General features: G+C 32.1%; 2 protein-coding genes across 2 annotated transcripts; both read left to right on the top strand.

The window, feature by feature from the left end:
* Window positions 1-10203: 10203 nt before the first annotated feature.
* On the top strand, window positions 10204-12283 carry LOC113726838 (probable 2-oxoglutarate-dependent dioxygenase AOP1). The gene is made up of 3 exons (XM_027250724.2): window positions 10204-10752; window positions 10888-11212; window positions 11550-12283. The coding sequence occupies exons 1-3, from the start codon at window positions 10376-10378 to the stop codon at window positions 11799-11801; spliced, it is 954 nt and encodes a 317-aa protein (XP_027106525.1). The 5' UTR covers window positions 10204-10375; the 3' UTR covers window positions 11802-12283.
* A 9369-nt stretch (window positions 12284-21652) lies between these two features.
* Window positions 21653-23989, top strand: LOC113726837 (probable 2-oxoglutarate-dependent dioxygenase AOP1). The gene is made up of 3 exons (XM_027250722.2): window positions 21653-22163; window positions 22295-22619; window positions 23560-23989. Exons 1-3 carry the CDS (start codon window positions 21787-21789, stop codon window positions 23806-23808), a joined length of 951 nt encoding a protein of 316 aa, XP_027106523.2. The 5' UTR covers window positions 21653-21786; the 3' UTR covers window positions 23809-23989.
* The last annotated feature ends 840 nt before the right edge of the window (window positions 23990-24829 follow it).

Here is a 24829-nt window from a genome sequence, read left to right as displayed (position 1 = left end):
TAACACTGATAAACTACTAAGATGGAAAGTGTGCTTGTGTATGTGTGAGAGAGAATGCGTTTTGTGCAATACTCCATGTTTGAGCAAAGAAAGATGTAGTTCTTGTGTTTGTACAAGAAAGATTATGTTTTAAGTGTGCGTTAGCGAAAAATATGTATTTCTGTGCAGGAGAGGGAGAGGGAGAGAGAGAGAAATAGCGAAAGAGAGAGAGAGAGAAGTGTATGTTTGAAACTGTGTGTGTATATGTATGTAAGGTGTGTACATGAAAGTGTAAGTTTATAAAAATTAAACAAATGAAGTGATAAAACTTTAACTTTAAATTTTGTACACAAGCTAAGTGGCCCTCAATGTACTCAGAGATAGGAGAATTCTGTTACCAAACAAACTTAATAGCATAAGCACTTAATTCGTCAAGTACTTAATGGGGTTATCAAACACCCAAGTTTACGAGGTACCTGATGGACTGGGAAATCGATGAGATGCAAATAATTAATGCAGTGCAGTTTCCTGACTTCGTAATTTATTCTACCAATCATAAAACATGCTCTTTTCTCAGTCAAAAGAGAGAACAAAAACATTGTGAGTGCAAATGTGAAGTTGGAGTTGGCACTCTTGTAGGGGTATAAGTGCTGTTCTGAGGTACCTGATGGACTGGGAAATTGATGAGATGCAAATAATTAATGCAGTGCAGTTTCCTGACTTCGTAATTGATTCTACCAATCATAAAACATGTTCTTTTCTCAGGCAAAAGAGAGAACAAAAACATTGTGAGTGCAAATGCGAAGCTGGAGTTGGCACTCTTGTAGGGGTATAAGTGTTGTTCTGAGGGAGCAGTCAGAAAGAGAAGTTTCTAGTGAAGACCGCAAGTATATAATGAGGAAACAAAATCAAGGGGCATTCCTTAGAAGCAGTGCTGCAAGATGTCTAACCTAAATACCGTTATACATAAAAAGGAGCACATGAATCTGAACAAGAGGAGGAAAATATAGGTAAACTATCCCATCTCTAACACTGCAACTCAAAGCCCTTTATCTCCATCCTATCATTCTTTAATTGTCTGACTCCCAACATCCATTACTGAATCTACATGCCCATCCTGGTCGGGAACCTTGTACCCATTGCCTCAGAAAAAACTGTTATAGGTCATTGATTGGTGTATACAGCAACCCTCTTTGATTTTGTACCATAACTATTGATATAGAAAAGTTACCCAAATCAGTTAGAATGAGATTTCCTTCCAAGCCCGTCGAAAAGTACATCAGAAACAGTAGTTGTCCAATGCAAGTTGTGCCAGGAGTATCTTAGTTTCAATAAACTGGATTGGTTCATTAAACAATCATTAAACAGGTGAGTGAGAAAAGAAAGAAGCGGGTGAAGGAGGAAAAATAGCAAGGGAATAAGCTTTTAATTTATGGAAAGAAAAACACAACAAATGCGGAGGGAATAAGTAAAATGAGGTTGGAGGAAGAAATTTACCAGCAACACAGCAGCAAGAGGAGCTCTGCAAGACGAAACAAATGCAGGAAATTAAACCAATGCGCGAGAAAAGAATGGAGCGGATGAATGAAGAAAAATAACAAGGTAATAAGCTGAGTATTTTTGGGGAAAAAACACAGCAAATGGGGTCCGAGCTAGACACTCACCAGCAACACACCAGCAACAGCAGCTTTGCAAGCTAAAACAAATTAAGAAGATTAGCAGCGAGAAAGTCTAGAAAAAGGGAGAGCAAGAGAAGAAGCAAGTTGATGGGGCACCTTTTTTGCGTCGACCGAAGGAACAACTGAAAAGGATTAGAAGAAAGGACACAGCAGCTGCACATCGGCCACCGATCATGATGGTAAGCCGCCGAGGTCCTGCTAGGGCAAGGCAGGCAACGCTAAAAACCACTGTGCAAAGGTAAAGCACCGGATTTTCCCTGAAGAGAGCAAGGTGAAATGCGGTTGTTGACAGGACTCCACAGTGACGGCATAGCTTTTTTACAAACATTACCCTGATTAAGAAATAGAAAAAGAGGAACCGCAATTAGAGAGAGAGAGCGGATTGAAATTCAAAGGTGGGTAATATTGTAAAATAGACGCCCTAACTTGTCAATCAAATACAACTGTCCACCAAATGAAAGTAATCGGAAGTGATAGCCGAGGCAGAAAATAGATTCTAAAATCGATGCAAGCAACGGGCAAGTGCAACTTTTCAGGCAAATATACGGAAGAAGTTTTTTTGTCAGGAAAAGATTAATAAAGAGGTTTTTTTTTATAACAGGTAAAAAGGCAGGACAACCAATTAAGTAACCATTAACAATGACAAATAAAATGACAAGGAAAAACCAACAAGTAAACATAATTTTATTGGACAATAGAATAAATGAAACGAAAATTAACCAACTGCTAACAATTAACAGCGATAAATTAGTAGGTAAATATGGGCGCTAGCAAAAGGAAAAAGGACCTATTTTGTTAACCCAACATACTGGCACTAATTAGGCAATAACTAATTGCTAATAATCAATTGTAAAAATCGATAATCATTTTGTTTTAGGAGAAAGGTTTTTTTCCCAACAACAGCAACAAATCGCTAATTAAAGACTATCTATTTGATGGCAAAAACGAAAGGCATTATTAAGTAGCTATTAACAATTAACTGAAAAGTATTGGTAAATAGATGCATTTTCGCGAAAGAGAAAAAGAGCAATTTTGTTGCTTACATCAGCAAGGGAAAAAACGGAATTTTAAAAATGGCAATTAAACGGAACATTTTTTCAATACGTTTTACTGCAAGAGATCACCAATTAAATATGATCTTTTCACCATTATTAAATAAACACGAACAATAAATTACATAAGGAGATTTTAAAAACAATTTTTTTTAATATAATTCGCTGGATGCCAAAAAAAAAGACCCAAATAACCAATGAACAATTAATTGTAGAAGAAAAAGGTGTTTTTTCCGATAATAAAAATTTTAAAAATACTGCACTAACATCTAACAAAGCAAAAAAAAACAAAACAATTCACCCGAGTATAGCCAAAAAAATAAATCTGTAGGGGAAGAAAAAAAAAGGACAAATTTGATCACAATTGACCAATCAAACCTGGCCACATCACTATTTTTTATAAACAATTGGAAGGACTACCACCAATTAACCAATCAGAGGAGGACAACTTGTGACGGCCCCACCTCCCCCTAAGGCGAACCAGAGGGTTCGGCGGGCCGCCTGCCCAGCTCTCGCCGGAACTCAGTCGCTCACTACAATCCTCAAATGAATTACAAGAATAAACCTCAAAATTACATCAAATTCTCCAATGATTACATATTACAAATGCAGCGGAAACTGATTCCAATCGTGGAACGTATACTTACATCCATATCAATTTCAAATATTTATACAAGACCAACTCGTACATCAAATAGATCCAAACTTAAACTATACACGATATAAGCCATCCAGTCACGTGAATAAGCACTCCAAGCTTTTCTTCGCCTTGAGCCCTGTGGGGGGGAAATAAAACATTTTTGGGTGAGCTAGAAGCTCAGCGAGTAACCATTAAAACCAGTAATCAATTCAGTTTTACAGTCGTTCATTTCAGTGATGTCATGATTTCAAGATCAACTGTACATTTATTGCTCTCGTGAGCCAGCGAAATCGTTGTACTGAAACACCCAACGCTCCAAACAAACATTAAACAGTAAACAGTCAGTGGGGGAGCCATTTGCTCCAGATGAACAGTACACAGAGGTGGAGACGTTGGTGTTCAGCATACGAATTCCAAGTACTCATTTAAGCCAAAACATGTCATGGGCCACATGCAAGCACTCATGATATGCAATCAAGTAAATAGTGCAAGAAACGGTTCATAAGAACTTTGGAAACAGTTTAGGGTCACTCACCTCCACGGCTCAGAAACCATCCATCATGTATCATTGCCTTGCTCAACTCCAAGCCTTAGATCACAAACCCAATGCAAACAAGTCCCTTCAAAGTTCGGACAGCACTTCCCCTACATTTGCTAACTTTTCCAGCCATCATGGCTTCATTATTACTCCAGCCAGTCCCAAAGTCACACAAATAAGTTCATCTAATATCCATTCAGCAAGCTCCAAGTAGTACAAAGACAAGTCAAGCTAGGGAAAAGTCCGGAAATGAAGGGTAAGCTCAAAACCAGAAAAACAGTTTTGATGTCATAATGCGGTAATGACACAACTCTCACTACAATTATCGGTTGGGAGTGTAAGACCCACCGTTTCGAAGCTATGAAACAGGGCTACAACAATGTAGAAGGTCACTCAATCCAGTTCCTAGCCCAACTAGGTCAAAAATGCCAAATACTATACCAGAATTACCAAAACAGGTTTGCAAAACACAGAAAACTGTAATCTGTATATCTCAGTCCATACAAGTCCAAATGCCGAAATTCCAAAGGCATAAGTTAGCTAAGTCATCCAGCTACATTTCATCAGAAGACACCAACTCCAAAATCCAAACCAATTCCAGTCAAAATAGCCAATTACTATCGCAGTTTTCGCATTCTGTCCAAAGCAGAACAGCTACAGTAATTTCGTCATAACTCATTCTACATTAATCCAAATGACCTGAAATTTTACAGGCACCTCAAACACATCAATACCTACAACTTTTATGTTTTGAGCAAAGTCAAATTCGGCCTCTAACCCTATGATCCAAAACCGGACAGAATTGGGGATTTAAGAACCCTAGCTTTTCAATTTTCACACCAAATCCAAAATTGGTTGCATTTATCCACATTTCACATCCACTAGAGCCATTATAGTCCATTGCCAATCATCACAAACAACCACACCATCATAATCCAATTAAACCAGAAAAATCATCATGAAATGGAAAACTTCACCAAATCACTTCAAACCAAGATTAAAACCAGAAATTTCAGCACTCTTATCACTAATAAGCACAACATAAGCATCATTAGGTGTAGTAGGGTGTTTCAAGCTTCACTTACCAAGAACCAAGAGAGAGGAAGATGTTGGGCACCTTAATCCTTCAAACAAAGTTCACCAAACAACTTACTAGCTCTAGAAGGAAGAATTTTATGGAGTGAAAACTAAGTTAAGCAAGTGGTTTAGTTGATTTGAGCTAGGAGTTTGCTAGAATGTTGAAGAGTTTTGTCTTTCTTCTTGCTTAGAGAGGGCCGGCCATAAGGAGGAGAAAAATGGTGAATTTTGTGCAATTTTTGGATATTTAACCTTTGGTCAAAAAAGTCAAAATTGTGAATAGTAATTCTTAAAAGGCATCCAATAAGAATGTGACACTTGTCACCTCATTAAATGCATTCCTATCCTTTCTTTCTTCTCTCACATCAATCATTTCACACACTCTACTTGTCTATTAACACCCGATAAATTTTACACAGTATCCGGAATTTAACCTAATTGGCCGAATTTTTCCGAACTTTTCGCACTAGTGGGTCCCACGTCCAATATATATTCTTAATTTTTTAAAAACTCACTAATGCTAGAAAAATCATCTAAAAACTTTAGTTGCTCATAAAATCCACCCAGATAATATTTCTAAGCCAGAAATGCAAAAATTATGCAATTAAAGGAACTAAAACCCTAGGAAAATATTAGGGTTTTTACGGGTTCTCACACTCTTTTTTTTCGGGGCGTCACACAACTCATCAAATTGGAATCAATTGGAGGACTACCACCAATCAACCAATGGGAGAGCGCCACGTCAGCAATTGGGTTCAATTGGAGGCCATTGCATTCACACATTGAACTATATATGTTAACAAACGACCCCAGCCTGATTCGAGCTGAACGTCTCACAAATGTATAATGTACTGTGTAAATGGAAAAGACTTAGCAGTAGCCCGTCCCACGGGTACGTCTACGGTGGAAAGTTCACTGTTCTGCCCATGGTAGTAGCATGGGCAATGCAAGGAGGCCAACTGTGTTATGTGGAGAAGCACAAAGACAAACAGCAAAATGATGCACCGGGCACCGGAGAAAGCCGATTTTGAGTGGATGAAATAATGCAATATACTTTAAAAGTACAATAAAAACCCTCTTAAAAATGTATTCATCATCTAATGCCCAGTACTTAGAAATATTTTGTGAACGTTCTAACCGAAATGTGGGTCCCAATGAAAGAGGAAGAGCAAAAAAGTGAATGTCATGGAAAAAAAAAGCACGAAAAGGTAGACAAGATTGTTATAATAAAAAATTTGTAAAATTTTCAACATTAGTTGGTAAATTTTATGTATGTCGAAGCAAATGTTGTAGTAGTTTTTCTTTTTTAATTGAGTTTGATATCTGAAATAATTGAAGTGTAAATATAAAAGAAAAGTTTGGAACTCAACATGATTAAAATAAAGGAAGATGTGCAATTTTGGTCCCTTAATGTTTGGTCTAGGAGTTAAATTGGTCCTTGATAATTTGACTAAAATAAATATGGTCCCAAAATTTTTTATTTTAGGCAAACCAATAGAAAATAAAAATATCTAACGGTCAAAATCAAATTAGAATTATATTTTTTGGTCCCTAATATTTGAAAATTTAATCAATACGATCCCTTATATTTTAAATAATTATATTTCAAAATGAAATAAAATGTGAATTAGATTAAACGCATAAAAAATGTTCTCAAATCTCATAAAAATCCTTAAAAGTACTCCACAATGTCCAAACACTATTATTTAGTCTAAAGAGCGTCTCTTCGTTAAATTAATTACAAACAAATGACAACACATGAATCATATATTAAAAAAATTAGTGCAAAAAAGAGAATTTTAATTTGGTATATAGTAACTTTAATTCTAAACAGTGTATCACAATTGTTACGTAGTTAGACATTGTGATTATGTTAACAAGTAAATGTGATTACCAACACGAAGGATTCATATGAGTTTTTAAAAAAATTTCTTGCTGTTTCTTCTTGTATTTCCTTCATATTAAACCAAATATTTCAATAATACAATTTAATGTATTTATATTTATGTTCATCTAAAATTGATACTTTTGTTAAATAATTTAAATAATTATAAAATATTTATTTCAATTGAAACTTAATTAACAGTTAGTTGAAAAGAAAAAAAATATTATTCAATTAACTCAATGACATATGATTGTTCATATTAATATAGAATATTTAATTAACTATTTTAATTTATCAAATATCAGTATTAGACATTAGATGATGAACAAATTTTTAAGAGAGCTTTTATTATGATTTCAAAATGTATTGCATTGTTTCAGTTATGCACAACCGGCTTTCTCTAGCGCCCGGTACATCTTTTTGCTGTTTGTCTTCGAGCGTCTCCTCAGAACACAGTTGGCCTCCTTGCAGTGCTTCTGGCCCATCGTGGGCAGAACACTGAACTTTCCACCGTAGACGTGCCCGTAGTTCCACATAGAACCTACCACCACTATGTAATTAATGTCCACCCATCTCATCGAAAAAGACAGTGAGATCTGCGTCGTAAGAAAGTACACTGCTAATTAATGTACGCCGACTCCTCGAAAAGAAAATAATTGATGTGAGACCTGCCTCGAATTGACGTCTGACAAATGTATAGTATATAATCGGGAAAGAACTTAGCAGTGGTCCCACATTTATGCTAATACAAAACCATGAATTGTTCCTAGGGTTAAATGCAAAAAACCCCTCCCATAAACTATATACCCAGTTGCAGTTTACCCCCTAAACTATAATAATAGATATTTTATCCCCTTGAATGCTCAGAAATTTTAGGGATAATTTCATTAACTTACCTTGAGATTTTTGACAATTTCACTCAACTCCTCTGAAGTTTCAATAATTACATAGCCCTTCCTTGATTCAATCAAATTACTAAAATGTTTTCCACTTAATATTTATTTCATAAAGGAGCATTTAAAGTCAAAAAATACTTCTTATTATTCTACTTGTCATTTCCTAATCTTAAAGAACAATTTCCATCAATTTTCTAATTTTCATCTCTTCCCCCCTCCCTCCATCCCTCTTTCATACTTTGATCGCTTTTCTCTTACAATCGTTTTTTCCTCTTATCAAATACCATGCTCCATTGTTAACAGTCACACCACTATCAATTTTTTACCATCTTCAAAATTTATTTGTACTTTTTTGTTTTTCTGTCTCTTTCTTACTATAAAAATTTTAACAGTCACACCACTATCAATTTTTTACCATCTCCAAAATTTATTTGTACTTTTTTGTTTTTCTGTCTCTTTCTTACTATAAAAATTTTAGACCCTTTCTCTTTCTTTTTTTTTTTTAAAATAGCTTTACTCTTTACAAATGTTAGCCAATTGAAGTTACCAAATTAACAAGGTGCGGACTATAGATTTTATTGTCAAACTAGGGGAAGATGAAAAAGGTGGCAGTGATATAGAAAAAAAAAATGAAATTGAGAGTTGGAAGATAAAGAAATGACTATTATGTTTGTTAAGCAAAGTCTAGCAATAAAAAAATTCATTGGTTTTCTCTTTTATTTACCTATTGATTGTGGTTTTACTATGAAGGTAGAATTTTGTCTCTATTTCTAACAGTGCTAGAGTAATAATGAATCATGTTTTTAGGGACATGGGGGCATTTTTTGGTTTAGTATTAGTAGTGGTAGTAGTGAGTTGCATTAGTCATGAATTAATAAGTAATGAATTTTGAAATAAGTTGGAGTCGTTGGACTATATTTGCTTTAGTGAGTATGCCCGTACAAAAAGTTAAAGATTAAAACCTTTTTTTATTTTGTTTTGTTCTCTAGAAAAAGGGTATTTTAGGATATTTATGAAAAAAATATCGGCTATTGGGTCTATATTGTTACATAACCTTAAAAGCGAGGAAGGTTTTAAAACTTGAGGAGAGCTCTCTGTAATTATTAGAAACCTCAAAGGAGGCTTCTCAAATTATCCCGAAATTTTAATACATTTTTCTTGGGAACAGTAGTATTTTAATGAGATTCCTGTCAACCATTGATTTTGAATTCTCCTAACAAATTCAAGGTGCTGGCTAGTTTTTTAACTCCAACAAAATATTCAAGAAACCTTGAATTCTAAATGAAATACAATTATATGCATTTCTACTGTTTTATAAGTACGTTATATCCATCCAAGAATTACTAGAAGGCTTTATTTATTGAGGTCAATGGACACTTGTCCTGGAATAGGTTAATCACTCCTCCTCTTAGATATTTTTCCTTAGAAAAAAAAAAAAAAAAAGAATCCACAGTCACTTTCAGCTTTGTAGTTACTCATATAACTTGACAAAATGAAGCATCGTGCCAATGAGTTCTGCTAACTTGTGCTTTTGGAACCAAAATGACTCATTTATAATGAAAATTTAAGCGAGTTATTGACAAGTTAAAAAACCACGCGTTGATAGTGATACGTTCAATAATTTCACATATTAAACTCTTAGATTACACCTTTTTTTTTTTTTTTGGTAAAAGGTTTCGATAGATTCAACTGATCAACATTATTAATCAAGATATATATCAAATCATAGGTTGCTTATAAGGATTTTTACATGTCGTTTACCAACACAATGTACACATCGACCGTGAAATTCAAACACAAGACTTTTTGTGCTAAAGTGACCGCTTCTTCTAACTAAGTTAACTTGTGTTGGATTAGATTACATGCAAGATGCATTGACAAATTGATGGGGTAAAGACTTAACTAGATGGAACATAATAAAGTAACATAACATTATTGTTCTTTCCTTAAAAAATTGTAACTCATTCTTTAGTCTTCTAAAGTAGTTTCTAACGTAATAGGGGTCTGAAAAATTTGTAATCTTGCATGTGCAGTTGAGAGTAAACTGGAATAGTTTGGGGGAAAATTCTCCGTGCTGATTTGTTGATGATATGATGGAATAGAATGAAAGTCGGCAACTGGTATTGTACAGTGAAATAGACAAATCGTAGTGTTACTTTTATTGTTCAAGCTACACGTAACTACCTCACCAATCAATTCATCACCGGGAAAAAAAAAAAGACAGAGTAGAAAGAAACGGAGCTTGGGAAGAAAGCCGAACGACACTCTGTTGTCTTCAATATTAAAAATTCTCCACGTGATAAGGTGTGTTTGCATTACAATTTTTTTTTAAATATATTTTTAATTATTTTTTTTAATTCACATATATTAAATTACTACAATACCTTTTTTACAAAAAATTAAAAAAAATGCAATCCAAACAATTCTTAAATTATGGACCACTCTGTTGTCTTCAGTACTTCACGTGGTCTACAGGTGAGACCGCAGACCGTACGAACCTACACAAGTTTTTGCCCTATGCTACAAATCCACATCCTACACCCTTGATGGGAGCAGAAGAGATCGTAGTTTTCTCAATACACTGAAAAAGCATCGACCTAGCTCTGCCAAATCCGTCTAGTTGAATTTCATGGATAACCCAAAGTTGCAAAAACTTCCTGTCGTCAACTTCGGCCAAGAGAATTTGCAGCATGGCACAAAAAGCTGGTCCTTGGCACGCAACGAAGTCCGCCACGCTCTTGAAGAGTACGGTTGCTTTCTTGCTGTGTATGATGCAGTTTCTTTCAAGTTGAGGGATTCAGTATTTTCTGCGCTAGAAAAGCTATTCGATCTTCCCGTGGAAACAAAAAAGAAGAACACTTCTGATACGCTTTTCTTTGGTTATATTTGCGACGACCGTGACCCATCTATTCGTGAGAACATGGGAATCGAAAATTCAACCGACATAGAAGAAGTCAAGAAATTCTCCAAGCTCATGTGGCCCCAAGGAAATGATGACAATTTCAGGTACAACTTGATTTATTTATCCTCATCTCATCAATTCTTGCTAGTAAATCCGACAATTAATTAGCGCGCGGTGTATTGAAATGATCCCAAGTGAATTGAACCTTCAATTTGTTTCCTTTTATGAATAATTGTTAGTGGGATCATCCATGAATGTGCAAATCTGTTATCGGAGTTGGAACAAGTGGTGATTAGAATGGTTTTCGAAAGCTATGGGGTAGAGAAGCTGAAGTGTGATTCTCACATAGATTCAATCATGTACGTGCTTCGGTTCAACAACTACAAGGCGCCTGGAGTAGACGAGAAAACCGTGATTGCTCCCCCTCATACTGATAAGTGCCTCATCTCAATTCTTGCTCCGAGTCAAGTTAACGGATTGGAGGTAAACTTGAAGGATGAGCAGTGGATCCCCGTTGACTTCTTGCCTTCATCATTTGTTGTTATGGCAGGAGATGCATTAATGGTAGGTTACATCCTCTGCCTTTTCTTAAATTTATTAATAACTAAGAGTTGGAATTTTTACGATAGGAATCCACTCCAGTGAGTTTTAAGGTATCAGTAGTGTTCATGGTTTCTCATCGAATTCCAACAACCAGTGGTAAATGGTAAGGGTTTCATATGAATTAATACTGCTTGATTTGTAAATGGTAAGTTGAAGTTTGATATGGTTGTTCCTTTTCTCAAATCTATATATATATATATATATATATATATATATATACATATATATATATATTGTCTCTAGAAAGCGTCTTTATTTTTTAAAAACAGAAATCTGGATAATCAATCTAGTTTTGCAGGCATGGAGCAACGACAGAATACGACCTTGTCTTCATCGAGTTCATATGAACGCGAACGCAAGAAGATCCTCAGTGTTGATGACCTCTTACCACAAGGGGGTCGTGCACATTCCTCAGGAGTTGATTGATGAGGAAAATCCACAGCGCTATAAGCCATTTGATCACCTGGAATACCATAATTTCTTAAAGAAAGAATTGCAAACTGGGCAGCACCTTCAGTGTGACGCCATCAAGAGATATTGTGGCGTTTGAATTGAAGTACCATGATCCTTTAAGAGGGGTGGATCTCTTGTGCATATGGCTGCGGATCATGATAGAGCATGCATATCCATCTTAGATAAACTATCCACCAATCATTTTCTCTCTTCATTAACCTTCCAGTATTTGAATACCAGGTATCAATTTCCCTTCAGATCAAGAGAATCTTTCAGTACAAGTAAATTATATCCGGCCTTAATAAGCCACTAATTCAAGTCCATTAATGGTGAGGCGAACTCTTTTCAGCTTTATTTCTTTCTAAAAACAATACATTTATTTATGTACTGCGTGACGGATTCTTAATTCTTGAGTCCAAGCTTTTTTGTCTTCTTATTTGTCGAGATGGGTGAAAAGCTTTTTGTCTTCTTTTGAGTCGATGTATTTTCTTCTCCCCCATTGTGCCCTCGTTTTTGTAGAAGATGTTAGGGGAGTAGCTTCCTCCGGGATTAATCTATGAAATAATTTATTTTGATGCACTATCTGTTTTATACCAAGAAGAAATAAATAAATAAATAAATAAATTTTCATTCTAGTAGAAGAAAGAAATTCAATGTTCGTTGGTTGGGTCAAAGAAACTGAACAAAGCAAGGGCCTAGAGACGCAGTCCAAAGTCTGAACTGGTCTGTCTATTTCATCTGTGTTGTTTACTCCCTTTTCTTAGGCTTTGTGGTCAGCCCCTTTAGCCAGAAAGGAGGCATACCCATTGCAATAAAACATTTGTAAATTAATACTTGATAAATTAACAACTATTGGTGTTGAAAATCATTTTCAGTTTAGGCCCGATTTAAGTTGGGAGACCTATTCAGTCTATTTGATCTCTGGTTTTTTACTCCCTTTCTTAGGCCCAATGGCCGGTCCCTTTAGCTAGAAAAGGGACATACACATTGCACTAAAATCTCTATAAATTAATAATCTTTATTAAATAGTAATTTTTTCGGTCCTAACTTGAACTAAATTAATAATTTGGATGAAATGATAAGATAATTTTTTTTTGAAAACCTTACATAATCCTTTGGTCCCATTTATATCATAAATTAATAATTCTCTAAAATTACCTATCATATTTTCTTAAAATGAGTTCCCTAAAAATTAGATCTACCGGAATCTCATTTCTAATTTTTCTTATCAGATCTAAAACTTTTGAATTTTTTTAGTATAAGTGGAAAGTTTCGAACCCCCAACTTCTCACATATACACTCTCCCTTGTACAATTCAACACATCTCTCCTCCTAAAAATGTTGGACTTGAATTCTTATTTTACATTAAAAAATTATGGAGTTACTCATGCTTTGATAGTTTGATATGAGTTAAGTAAGTACATTGAAGACATTAATATAAATAAATTAAGCAAAAAATCTGAATAGCCCTCAAAATAGGGAAAATCGTTCAAAATGTCTCTCATATTTTGTAAAATGCTTTTTTTCATCCTTTACTTTTAAAAGTGTAATTTTATGTTCCTTACAAATTTATATTGGTCAAATTTGGTTTCTACCTAAGTTTTTGACTAGTTTTTTGCCGGAATTCATCATGTGCCTTGCATGTGATCATTTTTAAGGGCAAAATTGTCAAATTAAATTTTATATAATCCGATCTGCAGTTCCTTATATTTCACAAAATGAATTGTTTCATCCCTCACATTCCACAAAATGAATTTTTTCATCCCTCATTGACCATGTGTACGAATAATTTTTTTTAAAAACCATGTATATATCTATTTGATTTCACCCGAATAGTACGAATAGCATGTAATATATCTCTATTTCATTTCATCTAAACTAACAAATTGTAGTTGTACATATGCTATTCAATAGATATATACATGAGTTTAAATCTAACAATTTTGTTTTAAACCTATATCTATTTGATTTACCATGTGAATCTCTTTAACATTTGAGGATTTTTCTTTTTTAGTAATAATTCATTTATTGAGTTGTGTAATAAGATTATTTAATTAATCGGTCCTAATTTGAATTCTATAATCATATTAACAAATTGCAGTTTCAATCTAAAATTTCTACTCACCACCTTTAAGACAAATAATTGAATTTCTTGTCTTGTGATTGTTTTAAAATTTGAAAGTATCAATCACTTACTTTTTTTTATCATACTTTTCCTTTGTTTATTTTTTTGTCCAAATTTAATTCGATATAAACACTTACTAACGTTTAGAATTAAATGTCTTTTTTATTTTCAATTTTGAGTAAAAAAAAATGAACATGAGTGAAAAACTAACAATTTTTTTTAAATTTATATATATCTATTTAATTTCACATAAACAGTACGTTCAGACGAAATCAAATAGAGATATATTACATGCTATTTGTATTGTTCAGGTGAAATCAAATAGATATATACATCAGTTTAAAACAAAAAAAAGTTATCGGACACATAATTAATGAGGAATGAAAAATTTATTTTGTGAAATGTAAGGGATGAAAAAATCCATTTTGTAAACTGTGAGGAATGAAACAATTCATTTTGTGAAATGTGAGAGACGAAAAAAATTATTTTGTGAAATGTGAGGGACTATGGATCAAATTATGTAAATTTGATTTGACAATTTTACCCTTCAAACATGATAACGTGCAAGGCACGTGGTAGATTCTAACAAAAAATTAGTCCGAAACTTTGATAGGGACCAAAATTGATTAATATGAATTTGTAAGGGATGTAAAAATATACTTTAAAAAATGAGGGACGAAAATAGTTATTTTGCAAAATGTGAGAGACGTTTTAAACCATTTTCCGCACAAAATATATAGTTGATTAACCTTTAACCTCCAATTATTAAGTACATACATTTATCCCTCGAACTCATAAAATAGGTATACTTTTTACATTTTTGGCTAGTGATAATTTCAGAAACCTCCCCTAAACTTTGTGATAATATCATTCGACATTCTTAAAATTTCAAAAATATCACTTAACTCTATCACAACATACAAATTGATAAAACTGTATTCACTACTTTAACAAATTTTAGATAAAACATTATAGAAGAAAAATTTTTTAGGCAAAATATGTAAATCTTATATCATAGTCAATTTGGTAAAAAAATTCAATATAAGACAATACAAAACGGTAGAATTTGGAGAAAAATGTCTCTCTCTTATTATTAAATGATTATTTCAAGAATTTTTTAATAATATGAGGGTGAGATTGTTGCAAAGGTATAGTTTCATGGCAGGTTAGTGATATTTTTGAAACTTTAGAGATCATAAATAATATTAACATAAATTTCAAGAGAGGTTTCTAAAATTATCTCTAGCCAAAGGGGTGGGAATATACCATTTTACAAGTTTAAGGAGCAAAGACATGTACTTAATAGTTAGAGAGTTAAAAGTTGACTAACTTAATGTTTGATGACCATCCAGATATTTTACCCAATTAAATTATACTTACAAATCAAATAAATATGGATTAATTTATAATCCTCAGACTTTTAACTCTATTTATGAATAAAAAAATTTATATTTTTTATAAAATAAAATAAAATTTAGTTGCTTAAATAGGTGTTTCTTTGAATTGTAGGTACACTCGACAGATTAATAAATTTATTAATTTATTGATTATTTAATACCTCTTTAAATTAATAAAATTTATGGTTCCAAAATTATTAATTTATAAAGTTTTACTGTACATCTGAATCCACTGGCGCTTGTATTTTAAGTTTACAACATAAAAATCATTAGCTTTGAATCATATATTATAGAGTAGAAAAGTATGTTGAAGTACGTGCTCCATTTGGATTAACTGTTTTTGGGGTTGTTTTTAAAAAAAGCACTGTAGCATTTCATTTTTGAAATACAAGTCCGTTTGGATTAGTTGTTTTTGGGGTTGTTTTTCAAAAACTATATGAAAAACTTTTACTGTAGATGTTTTGTGGATTATGTTTAGAGGTATTTTTAGAACATATTTTTGAGTATTTTTATAATTTATAATTTTTATAATTTTATATTTATATACATTTATGCATTTTTAATACATTTATAAATATTAATAAATAAATATATTTATATAAAAATATATAAATGTATTATATTATATATAATACGTACATAATATAAATATATTTATAAATGTATAAATGTATAAATTATAAATGAATATTATATAAATGTATAAATTATAAATTATAATTTATAATTTTTATATTTTTATATAAATATACATTTATACATTTATAATACATTTATAAATAAATATATTTATATAAAAATATATAAATGTATTGTAAATGTATTATATTATATATAATACATAATATAAATATATATTATAAATGTACATTAATATATATATTATGTATAAATGTACATTTATATAAATGTATAATATACATAATATATAATATACTATATTATATATAATTTATATAATATATAATATTTATATAAATATATTATAAATATATTATAAATATATAAAAAATATTTTTACAATAAAATAAAATATTTATAATATGCATAAATAAATATATAAATATATAATATACATTAATATTAATTATAAATATTATAATATTACAAATATGGTGTTTATATAATATTTCAATTTGTAATATTTATTGTATATTTCATTATAAAAATATTTATATAATATATAATATATAAATATATAATATATAATATTTAATTTATATAATATACATAATATTGTACATATATAATATAATATACATAATATAATATATTATACATAATATACATTTATACATTATTACATATTATATATATTATACATAACATTATTATACATTATTATACACAATAATGTACATAATAATATTATACATTAATAATGTATATATTATAATATAATGTACATAATATATTATGTATAAATATTTATACATTTATGTATACAATATTATATATTATGTATATTATATTATATTATGTATAATATACAATATTATTTATAACATTAATGTATATAAATATATATATAATATATAAATATATAAATATATAATTTTCATTTTGTATATTTCAATTTATATTAATAATAGATATATATAATATACATAATTGAAATATACAAATTGAAATATACATATGGAGTTGTTTTTGAAATAATGTTTGGATAAGGTGTTTCTGGAGTTATTTTGGAAATACACATTTACTGTAGCATTTGGAATGTGAAAAATAGTTTTTCAAAAACAGAAACAAAAACAAGGAATCCAAACGGACCCAATGTTTGTCCTATCATAAATGCAATCTTTTAGTTTAAAGACGTGTATATTAATAATTTAAAGAGGATATCGAACACTTTTAGGATATGTTAGCTTAATTATGTCGAGAGAGAGAGAGAGAGAGAGAGATAAAAAATCATGATTAGTGTTCAAAACAAAAGAAAAATAATAATTGTTGTGCCACGATTTTTTTTCCTTTGTATTAAGCATGGAAAGAGAGGGTAGAATAATATGCATTTCTACTTATATCCAAGAATTTCTAGAAGGCCTTATTTATGGAGGTTCACGGGCCCCTGCCTTGGAATAGGCTAATCTGTTCTCCTCCAATATATATTAGCATCCGCGAGGATCATTAGTGGGAAAGAAGTGAACGACTTTTACCTATTAAGTGTGTCTAGGAAGACTTAAGAAAACGTCAGTCATCTTTAATCCTAAGTCAATTACTTCCACTTCTTTGTTAAATTCTGACCATGCGACTGGAAATCAATTCGGAACAAGATGAATGATGCAAAATCTTGAACAAATGAATTGATTAACTTGTTTATTTAATTGAAGTCGTGCACCTTTCGTCCATTAACAGGTTTTTTTTTTTTTTTGCCCTTTTCCCTGAGGCGTGGTGCACGTGCATCAGGGCATTTGCTTTCGGAAAGCTCAAATGAGCATCATGCATTTTCTATTTATCGGAAAAAGAATTGTGTTTAGATAGTAAATTATTTGAGATAAATTTTTTGAAAAGAATACTATAATACTGTTTTGATGTAACATATGTGAGATAAAAATGTGGTTAAAAAATATATTGATGATACAGGTAAATAAAATTTGACAAATAATCTACTACCAAAACAAAAGTATTTGGAGGTTGATGCAACTGATGAGATATTTTTTTCCAATCTCAGATAGAAATAGTTCAGCATAAATTATCTAAACTCACCAATTGCCTCCTCCAACTAGAAAATACAACTTAGGGATAATTTTAGAAACCTCTCCTGAGGTTTCTGATAATTTCACTGAGCTCTCTTGACATTTGAAAAATTACACTTACCTCCCTTGATTGATAGTTTTAATAACAAAATCTTAAAATAATATTGACTTGGTCAATTTTTAAAATGAATACCCAAAATGCTCTTGTGTAATGAGTTTTAATTTATTTTTCTATACGATTATAAGATTATCTAGTATAATTATAAGGAAAAGGTGCCAAATTTTTCATGTTCATACCTACTATTTGATAAATAACTATAATAATAATTTTATCACTATGATAGGATACTTTTGATGGTACTTTATTATGGATAAAGATTTATAAGATAGAAAAGAAAATGTTGAAATAATTCATTTAGAATTTGTGAATTTTTTGGGTAGTAGAATTATCATAATTTGGTAGTAATTTTGGACAATTTCTTTTTGATTTATTGTTAATTTTAGTACCAAAAATAGAAAATAATCAGCAAAAACATTGGATTACATATAAAATTAAATAGTCAAAAAAATCACTAGTTCGACATTTGGTTACAATAGAAACTAAAAACAATAGTGATAGTTCTATGGTTTTATTGGTAAAAAATAAAAGAAAGGAATAAGAAGGAAAAAGAATGAAAAAATAATTTTAAAACTCATTCTAAATATAGACATAACAAATAAGGGAATTTTATTAAAATATTTATGGATAAAATTGTTATTTTAAATGATGAGAGGGGTATGTGTAATTTTTTAAATTTTAAGACAGCTCAAGAAAATTATTAGGAACCTTAGGAGAGGTTTCTGAAATTATCCCTACAACTATCACATGTTGACTGACCGCTAAGCAAGATTGGTAGCCTCACGGGCACTCAAAATATCTATATAGTCTGTAAATAGCCAATTGTCATAAGACAATTGTCAAACTGCTAATGGATGTACATTCCACACCTACCTCATTGAAAAAGAAAGAACGGGACCAGCAGTAGGCCCATAAAGAACTTACCAGTACCATGCAATTGGTCAACGTACACCTACCCCGTTGAAAAAGAAAGAATGAGGGCGGCCTCTCTCGAATTGACGTCTGACAAATGTATTATTTGGAGAAGAACTTAGCAGTACTCCCGCGTTTACGCTAATACAAATGAATTGTTTCTAATACAAACGAATCATATTGCACGCAAACAGGTCGTCGTTCATCAACATTGAGGTCGAATTGAATTCGAAGTTAAAGATATTCATCTGTTGGCTTGTGAGTCGATTTGATTATATATATATTTTAATTTTTTATTTTAATAATAAAATTATATATATTTATAATATTTTATTATTTATTAAGAAAAAAAATTTTATTTATTTTTTAAAAATAAAATAATTACCTTTTATTTTTTTAAACTCAAATTCGAATTCACACTCGACGTAAATTTAAATCGAGTTCGAGTTCGAACTTACATGTTGAACTCATCGAACTCGAATTCAAATTCAAACTTCATAAAAATAATTTAAGATTTAATATGATTAAATCAAAACTCAATTCGATTCGAATTATTTGCACCATAATTCCTAACCAACTTCTTTGTCATTGTTTAGCCTCTCGGCTCTTCAAATCTTTGAATCCAATCTCACAACAGCATGAAAATACCAGCGCTCGCTATGCCTTATTGGTTAATTGGTCAAAGCTAAATTGAGCACAGGGTTACGTGTCAAATATCTCGACGGCCGTACCTCTCTCTCTAACACAGTGTTAAGAAAGGCGGCGTACCAACCACATCTAAATCTGCTGGTGCTTGTATTTTGAATTCTACAATATAACCCTAAATTTTTTTTTTTTTACAACATAAAGATCACTAGCTTTGAATTACAATTACAGAATACAAAAGCATGTTGAAATACATGCTAAAAATTGTAATTTTTCTGTCTTAAATGCAATATTTTAGTTTGAAGATGTATATTTTAATAATTTAAAGAGAAAATGAGACACGTATAGGATCTGTTAACTTAGGAATGTATCTTGGAATCTATTGAGTATTGTGAATGTGCCCGATATCTTCTATCATCTGAAGTCCTGAGCTGAGGCCAGCCGATGCTACTGCGTCTGTGCGTGCCCTTTTTGTCTTTTTCTGAGAAAGTCTCCGTACTATTGGACCATCTCTAGATCTTCGGTCATACTCTTGGAAAATCATTTAACAATGGCCAAATTTTGCTGATGTATTTCTTTTAGCTGCTGATTCTTTGGAAGTTCCTTTTGAAGCCCCTTTAATATCCCATTTTAACTTTTCTCCGGTTTGCAAAAGTTTTACTAACACATTTTCTTGACAACAGTTCCTGTCAACCATTTGATTGTGAATTCTCTCGCACCAAAGATATTTTGATACATGCAAGTTTTTCAACCTACTGGGTAATTTTGTAACTCCAACAAAATATTCAAGAAACCTTGGATTCTAATTATATGCATTTCTACAGTTTTATAAGTACGTTATATCCGCCCAAGAATTACTAGAAGGCTTTATTTATTGAGGTCAGGGGACCCTTAACCTGGAATAGTTTTTTTTTTTTTTTCCCTTAACCTGGAATAGTTTAATCTCTCCTACATTAACATATTTTTGGTTTCTGCCTAGGATTCGTGCTAACTTAACTAGATGGAACATAATACAGTAATGTTATGTATTCGTGAGTCATCTTTTTGTATGGGTATTGTTCCTTCTGGTTCTTCAAAAAAACACATTTATAATATGCTTTTGGAAACCAAAATGACTCATTCATAATGAAAATTTAAATGAGTTATTAACACGTTAAAAAACGATATGTTAAAAAAAAATGACGTGTATAATTTTACATGTTAAATCTTTGGATTATTATTTTTTTAATAAAATATTTGAATAGATTTGACTCTAATTATCATCATGAATCAAGAGTCAAAACATATCTTGAAATCACAAGTCATTTATAAGGATTTTTATAGATAGCTTATAAATACAGCGTTTACATTGACAATAGAATTTAAATACACGACTTTTTGTAAAAAAGTGAATTCTTTTTACTAATTAAATCAACTTGTGTTGGCTTAGATTACGTGCACGATGCATTGACAAATTAATGGAGTAAATACTTAACTGAATGGAACATAATAAAGTAATCTTATGCATTCGTAGTTCTGCGCCTGAGTCATCTTTTTGTATTGGTATTGTTTATTTTTTTTTTTTTTTTTTTCCTGTAACGGTAGTTTTTGTATTGATAGGCAAAAGGATATACACTTATACGAGGAAAGACTCAAGTAGTTCTATATAAAAGTGTCAGACATACTGAGAATTGATCCATTCCTCATCTTAAAATATGCCTAAAACATAATCACTAATCAGTTCACATCTATAATCCAATCTCCTATCTAAATAAAAAGAGCATTTCTGGAATAAAGCTCTGAAATTGTTAATATCATCAGTCAAAATAGCCATTTTGATATTCTTGACTATCCCTTCCGCTATCCCTTTCAACAGCTGAGGGCTGCGTATTGTTCCTTTTGGTTCTTCAAAAAAACACGCTCCACGCCCTCGAGTCATACGCTCTAAAGTCTAAATCCACATTCCACGCCCTCGACGGGAGCAAACGAGATCGTATTCTCAATACACTAAGCATCGAGCTAGCGCTGCAAATTCCGTCTTGTTCAATTTCTTCACGCGAGACCGCAGACCGTACGGGCCTGCACAAGTTTTTGCCCTATGCTATAAATCCACGTCCTACACCCTTGATGGGAGCAGAAGAGATAGTAGTTTTCTCAATACACTGAAAAAGCATCGACCTAGCGCTGCAAAATCCGTCTAGTTCAATTTCATGGATAACCCAAAGTTGCAAAAACTTCCTGTCATCAACTTCGGCAAGGAGAATTTGCAGCATGGCACAAATGGCTGGTCCTTCGCACGCAACGAAGTCCGCCACGCTCTTGAAGAGTGCGGTTGCTTTCTTGCTGTGTATGATGCAGTTTCTTTCAAGTTGAGGGATTCAGTATTTTCTGCGCTAGAAAAACTGTTCGATCTTCCCGCGGAAACAAAAAAGAAGAACACTTCTGATAGGGGTTTATTTGGTTATTTTAGCATTGACGGTGACTCATCTAATCATGAGAGCATGGGAATCGAAAATTCAACCGACATAGAAGAAGTCAAGAAATTATCTAAGCTCGTGTGGCCCCGAGGAAATGATGACAATTTCAGGTACAGCTTGATTTATCCTTATCTTATCAATTCTTACTAGTAAATCCAACAATTAATTAGCGCGCAATGCATTGAAATGATTCCAAGTGAATTGAATCTTCAGTTTGTTTTCTTTTATGGATAATTGCTAGTGGGATTATCCATGAATGTGCAAATCTGATGTCGGAGTTGGAAGAAGTGGTGATTAGAATGGTTTACGAAAGCTACGGGGTAGAGAAGCTGAAGTGTGATTCTCACCTAGATTCAAACATGCACTTGCTTCGGTTCAACAGATATATATCGCATGGAGTTGACGAGAAAACCGTCAGTTCTAATGCTCATACTGATAAGACCTTCATCACAATTCTTACTGAGAGTCGAGAAAATGGATTGGAGGTAAAATTGAAGGATGGGCAATGGGTCCCTGTTGATTTCTTGCCTTCATCATTTGTTGTTATGGCAGGAGAAGCAGCAATGGTAAGGTTATATATATCCTCTTACTTTATTAAATTTATTAGCTAAAAGTAGAAATTTTGACAATAAAAATCCACTCGCGTGACTTTTAAGGCATCAGCAGTGTTCATGGGTTCTTATCAGTTTCAACGACTAGTGTGAAGTGGTAAAGGGTTTCACATGAATTTATACTACTTGAAAGATCGATAGTATTAGTAATTGAACCAAATTAGCATGCATGTATTAAGCGTGCAAAGTGTTTAAAGTAAAATTTCAGCTCACGATGTAAATATAAGGGTCATGAGTCTACTTGTTATACGGTGGGAGCAAATCCTCGTAATAGGAAAAGAAAATGCTTACAATAGGCTTTGAATCTGTTTGGAATTACAGTTTGTGCTCCCACTGAATTGTGAAACAATTCTTAGCATCATGGCTGAAGAGAATCAACTATGGAGCAATTCTAACATCATTATTAAGTTGCAAATTGACTTTATTTGGCCCACAACATTTTTTACCTATCATTTGAGTAACTTATTTAGAAGTATTTGCTTAGAGAGATTTTTTGGGTTAATTATTGCCCCAACTGAAAAATATTTTTAGCTCATTGTCTAAAACAAGGTGAATATTTTTGGGTTGGGAGCAAAATTAAATAAATTGAAGAAACATAAAAAATGCTTCTTATTATAATAAACAAAACAGTTGCACACCACAAGAAAGAGGAAAAAGAAAACAAGAATGAGTATGCGATGGCATGTGACGTGAACATGTATATCAATGACCTCATTGAAGTAGCGACAATTGTTCTCTAGTAGAAGAACTTTTATATTTGTTTTCTAAAATAATTTTGATATAGTTATTCTTTTTTGTCCTCTATATTTTTTAATTAATCGATATTTTTTGTCCTCTAGAAGGCGTCTTTATTTTTTAAAACAAAAATTTAGACAATCAAGCCTTTTTTTTGCAGGCCTGGAGAAACAGCAGAATACAACCTTGTTTTCATCGAGTTTTAACGAACGCGAATGCAAAAAGATTATCATTGGGGTTGTTCTCTTTCAATAAGGGGGTCATACACATCCCTCAGGAGTTGATTGATGATGAACATCCACAGCGCTTTAAGTCATTTGATAACCTGGGATTGCTCGATTTCTTTCTCGAAGAAAAGCGAATGGGCCTGCCAACTGATTCTACCACCAAGAAATATTGTGGTCTTTGACTTTTGAAATCTTTCTCAAAATGTCACACACACACACACACACACACACACACATATACTAGTGAGATGGCCTGCACTATGCACGGGGGGACTAATATTTTCCGTGTTAATCGTGTTTTATTGTGTGGATTTATTAGTATAAATCTCTGTTATTATCCAATGCATGCACATCATTAGGGAATTGTCGTTTTATTAAAGGTTAACAATTATGAAATATATAGAATGCATGAGGACAATAATATATAGATTGCATGAGAGCGCTTATATAGAATGCTTAAGGGCAATGTTATTTTGCATTTGGATAAGGATAATTAGAAAATTATAAAGTAAATGATTCCCAAAAGAGTATTTATCATGGTTGACACAAAAAAGGAGGGACCCTGCAAGCCAATTAAGCACTTAAACCATAGAACTTGACATTGCTAAAAATTAATCACCACTAATTAAGCACGTAACCAAACAAACCCAAATTAAACGACGTGTCAATCTGATCAAAGCAATCAACTTTTTGATCTCAATCTCCGACAATTTATTTTCACATTCAAATGAGAACCCAAAAAAAAACTCCATTATAAAAGAAGCGAAATTAAATTACTCTAAACTGGAAAAAAAAAAGCCAATATTAATTAGCTGAAAATTAAGAAAGTGACCAGCCCTACTCAGCTACTCATATGCATAATAGGAAAAGTAAACTTTATTTTATTTATATACAAATATACTAGAAATTTAAAATAGAAAATGAGACAGTATTATTGTAAAGGGAAAAAGTCTCAATGGCCCTCCAACTTTTGGCCACGTAAAGTTTTAGTCCTTTAATAATTATGAGAAAACTTTTGGTCCTTGATCTAGTAAAAGTACAAATTCTTGACCCTTCTGTCAATTTCAATAGTTATGAGTGACGGAGAACATCATCATGTGCGACGCACGAGAAAATAATAAGGCATTCTTGTCCATGCGAGAGTATTAATCAAGTAAAAATTTGCTTGCTTCTTCTCATATCCACCTTCAATCCCTAGGGATT

Source organism: Coffea arabica, chromosome 2c, assembly GCF_036785885.1.
Source record: "Coffea arabica cultivar ET-39 chromosome 2c, Coffea Arabica ET-39 HiFi, whole genome shotgun sequence".
Taxonomy (NCBI): Eukaryota; Viridiplantae; Streptophyta; class Magnoliopsida; order Gentianales; family Rubiaceae; genus Coffea; species Coffea arabica.
Note: the sequence above shows the minus strand (reverse complement) of the source record. Positions and strands in the feature narration are given on the sequence as shown.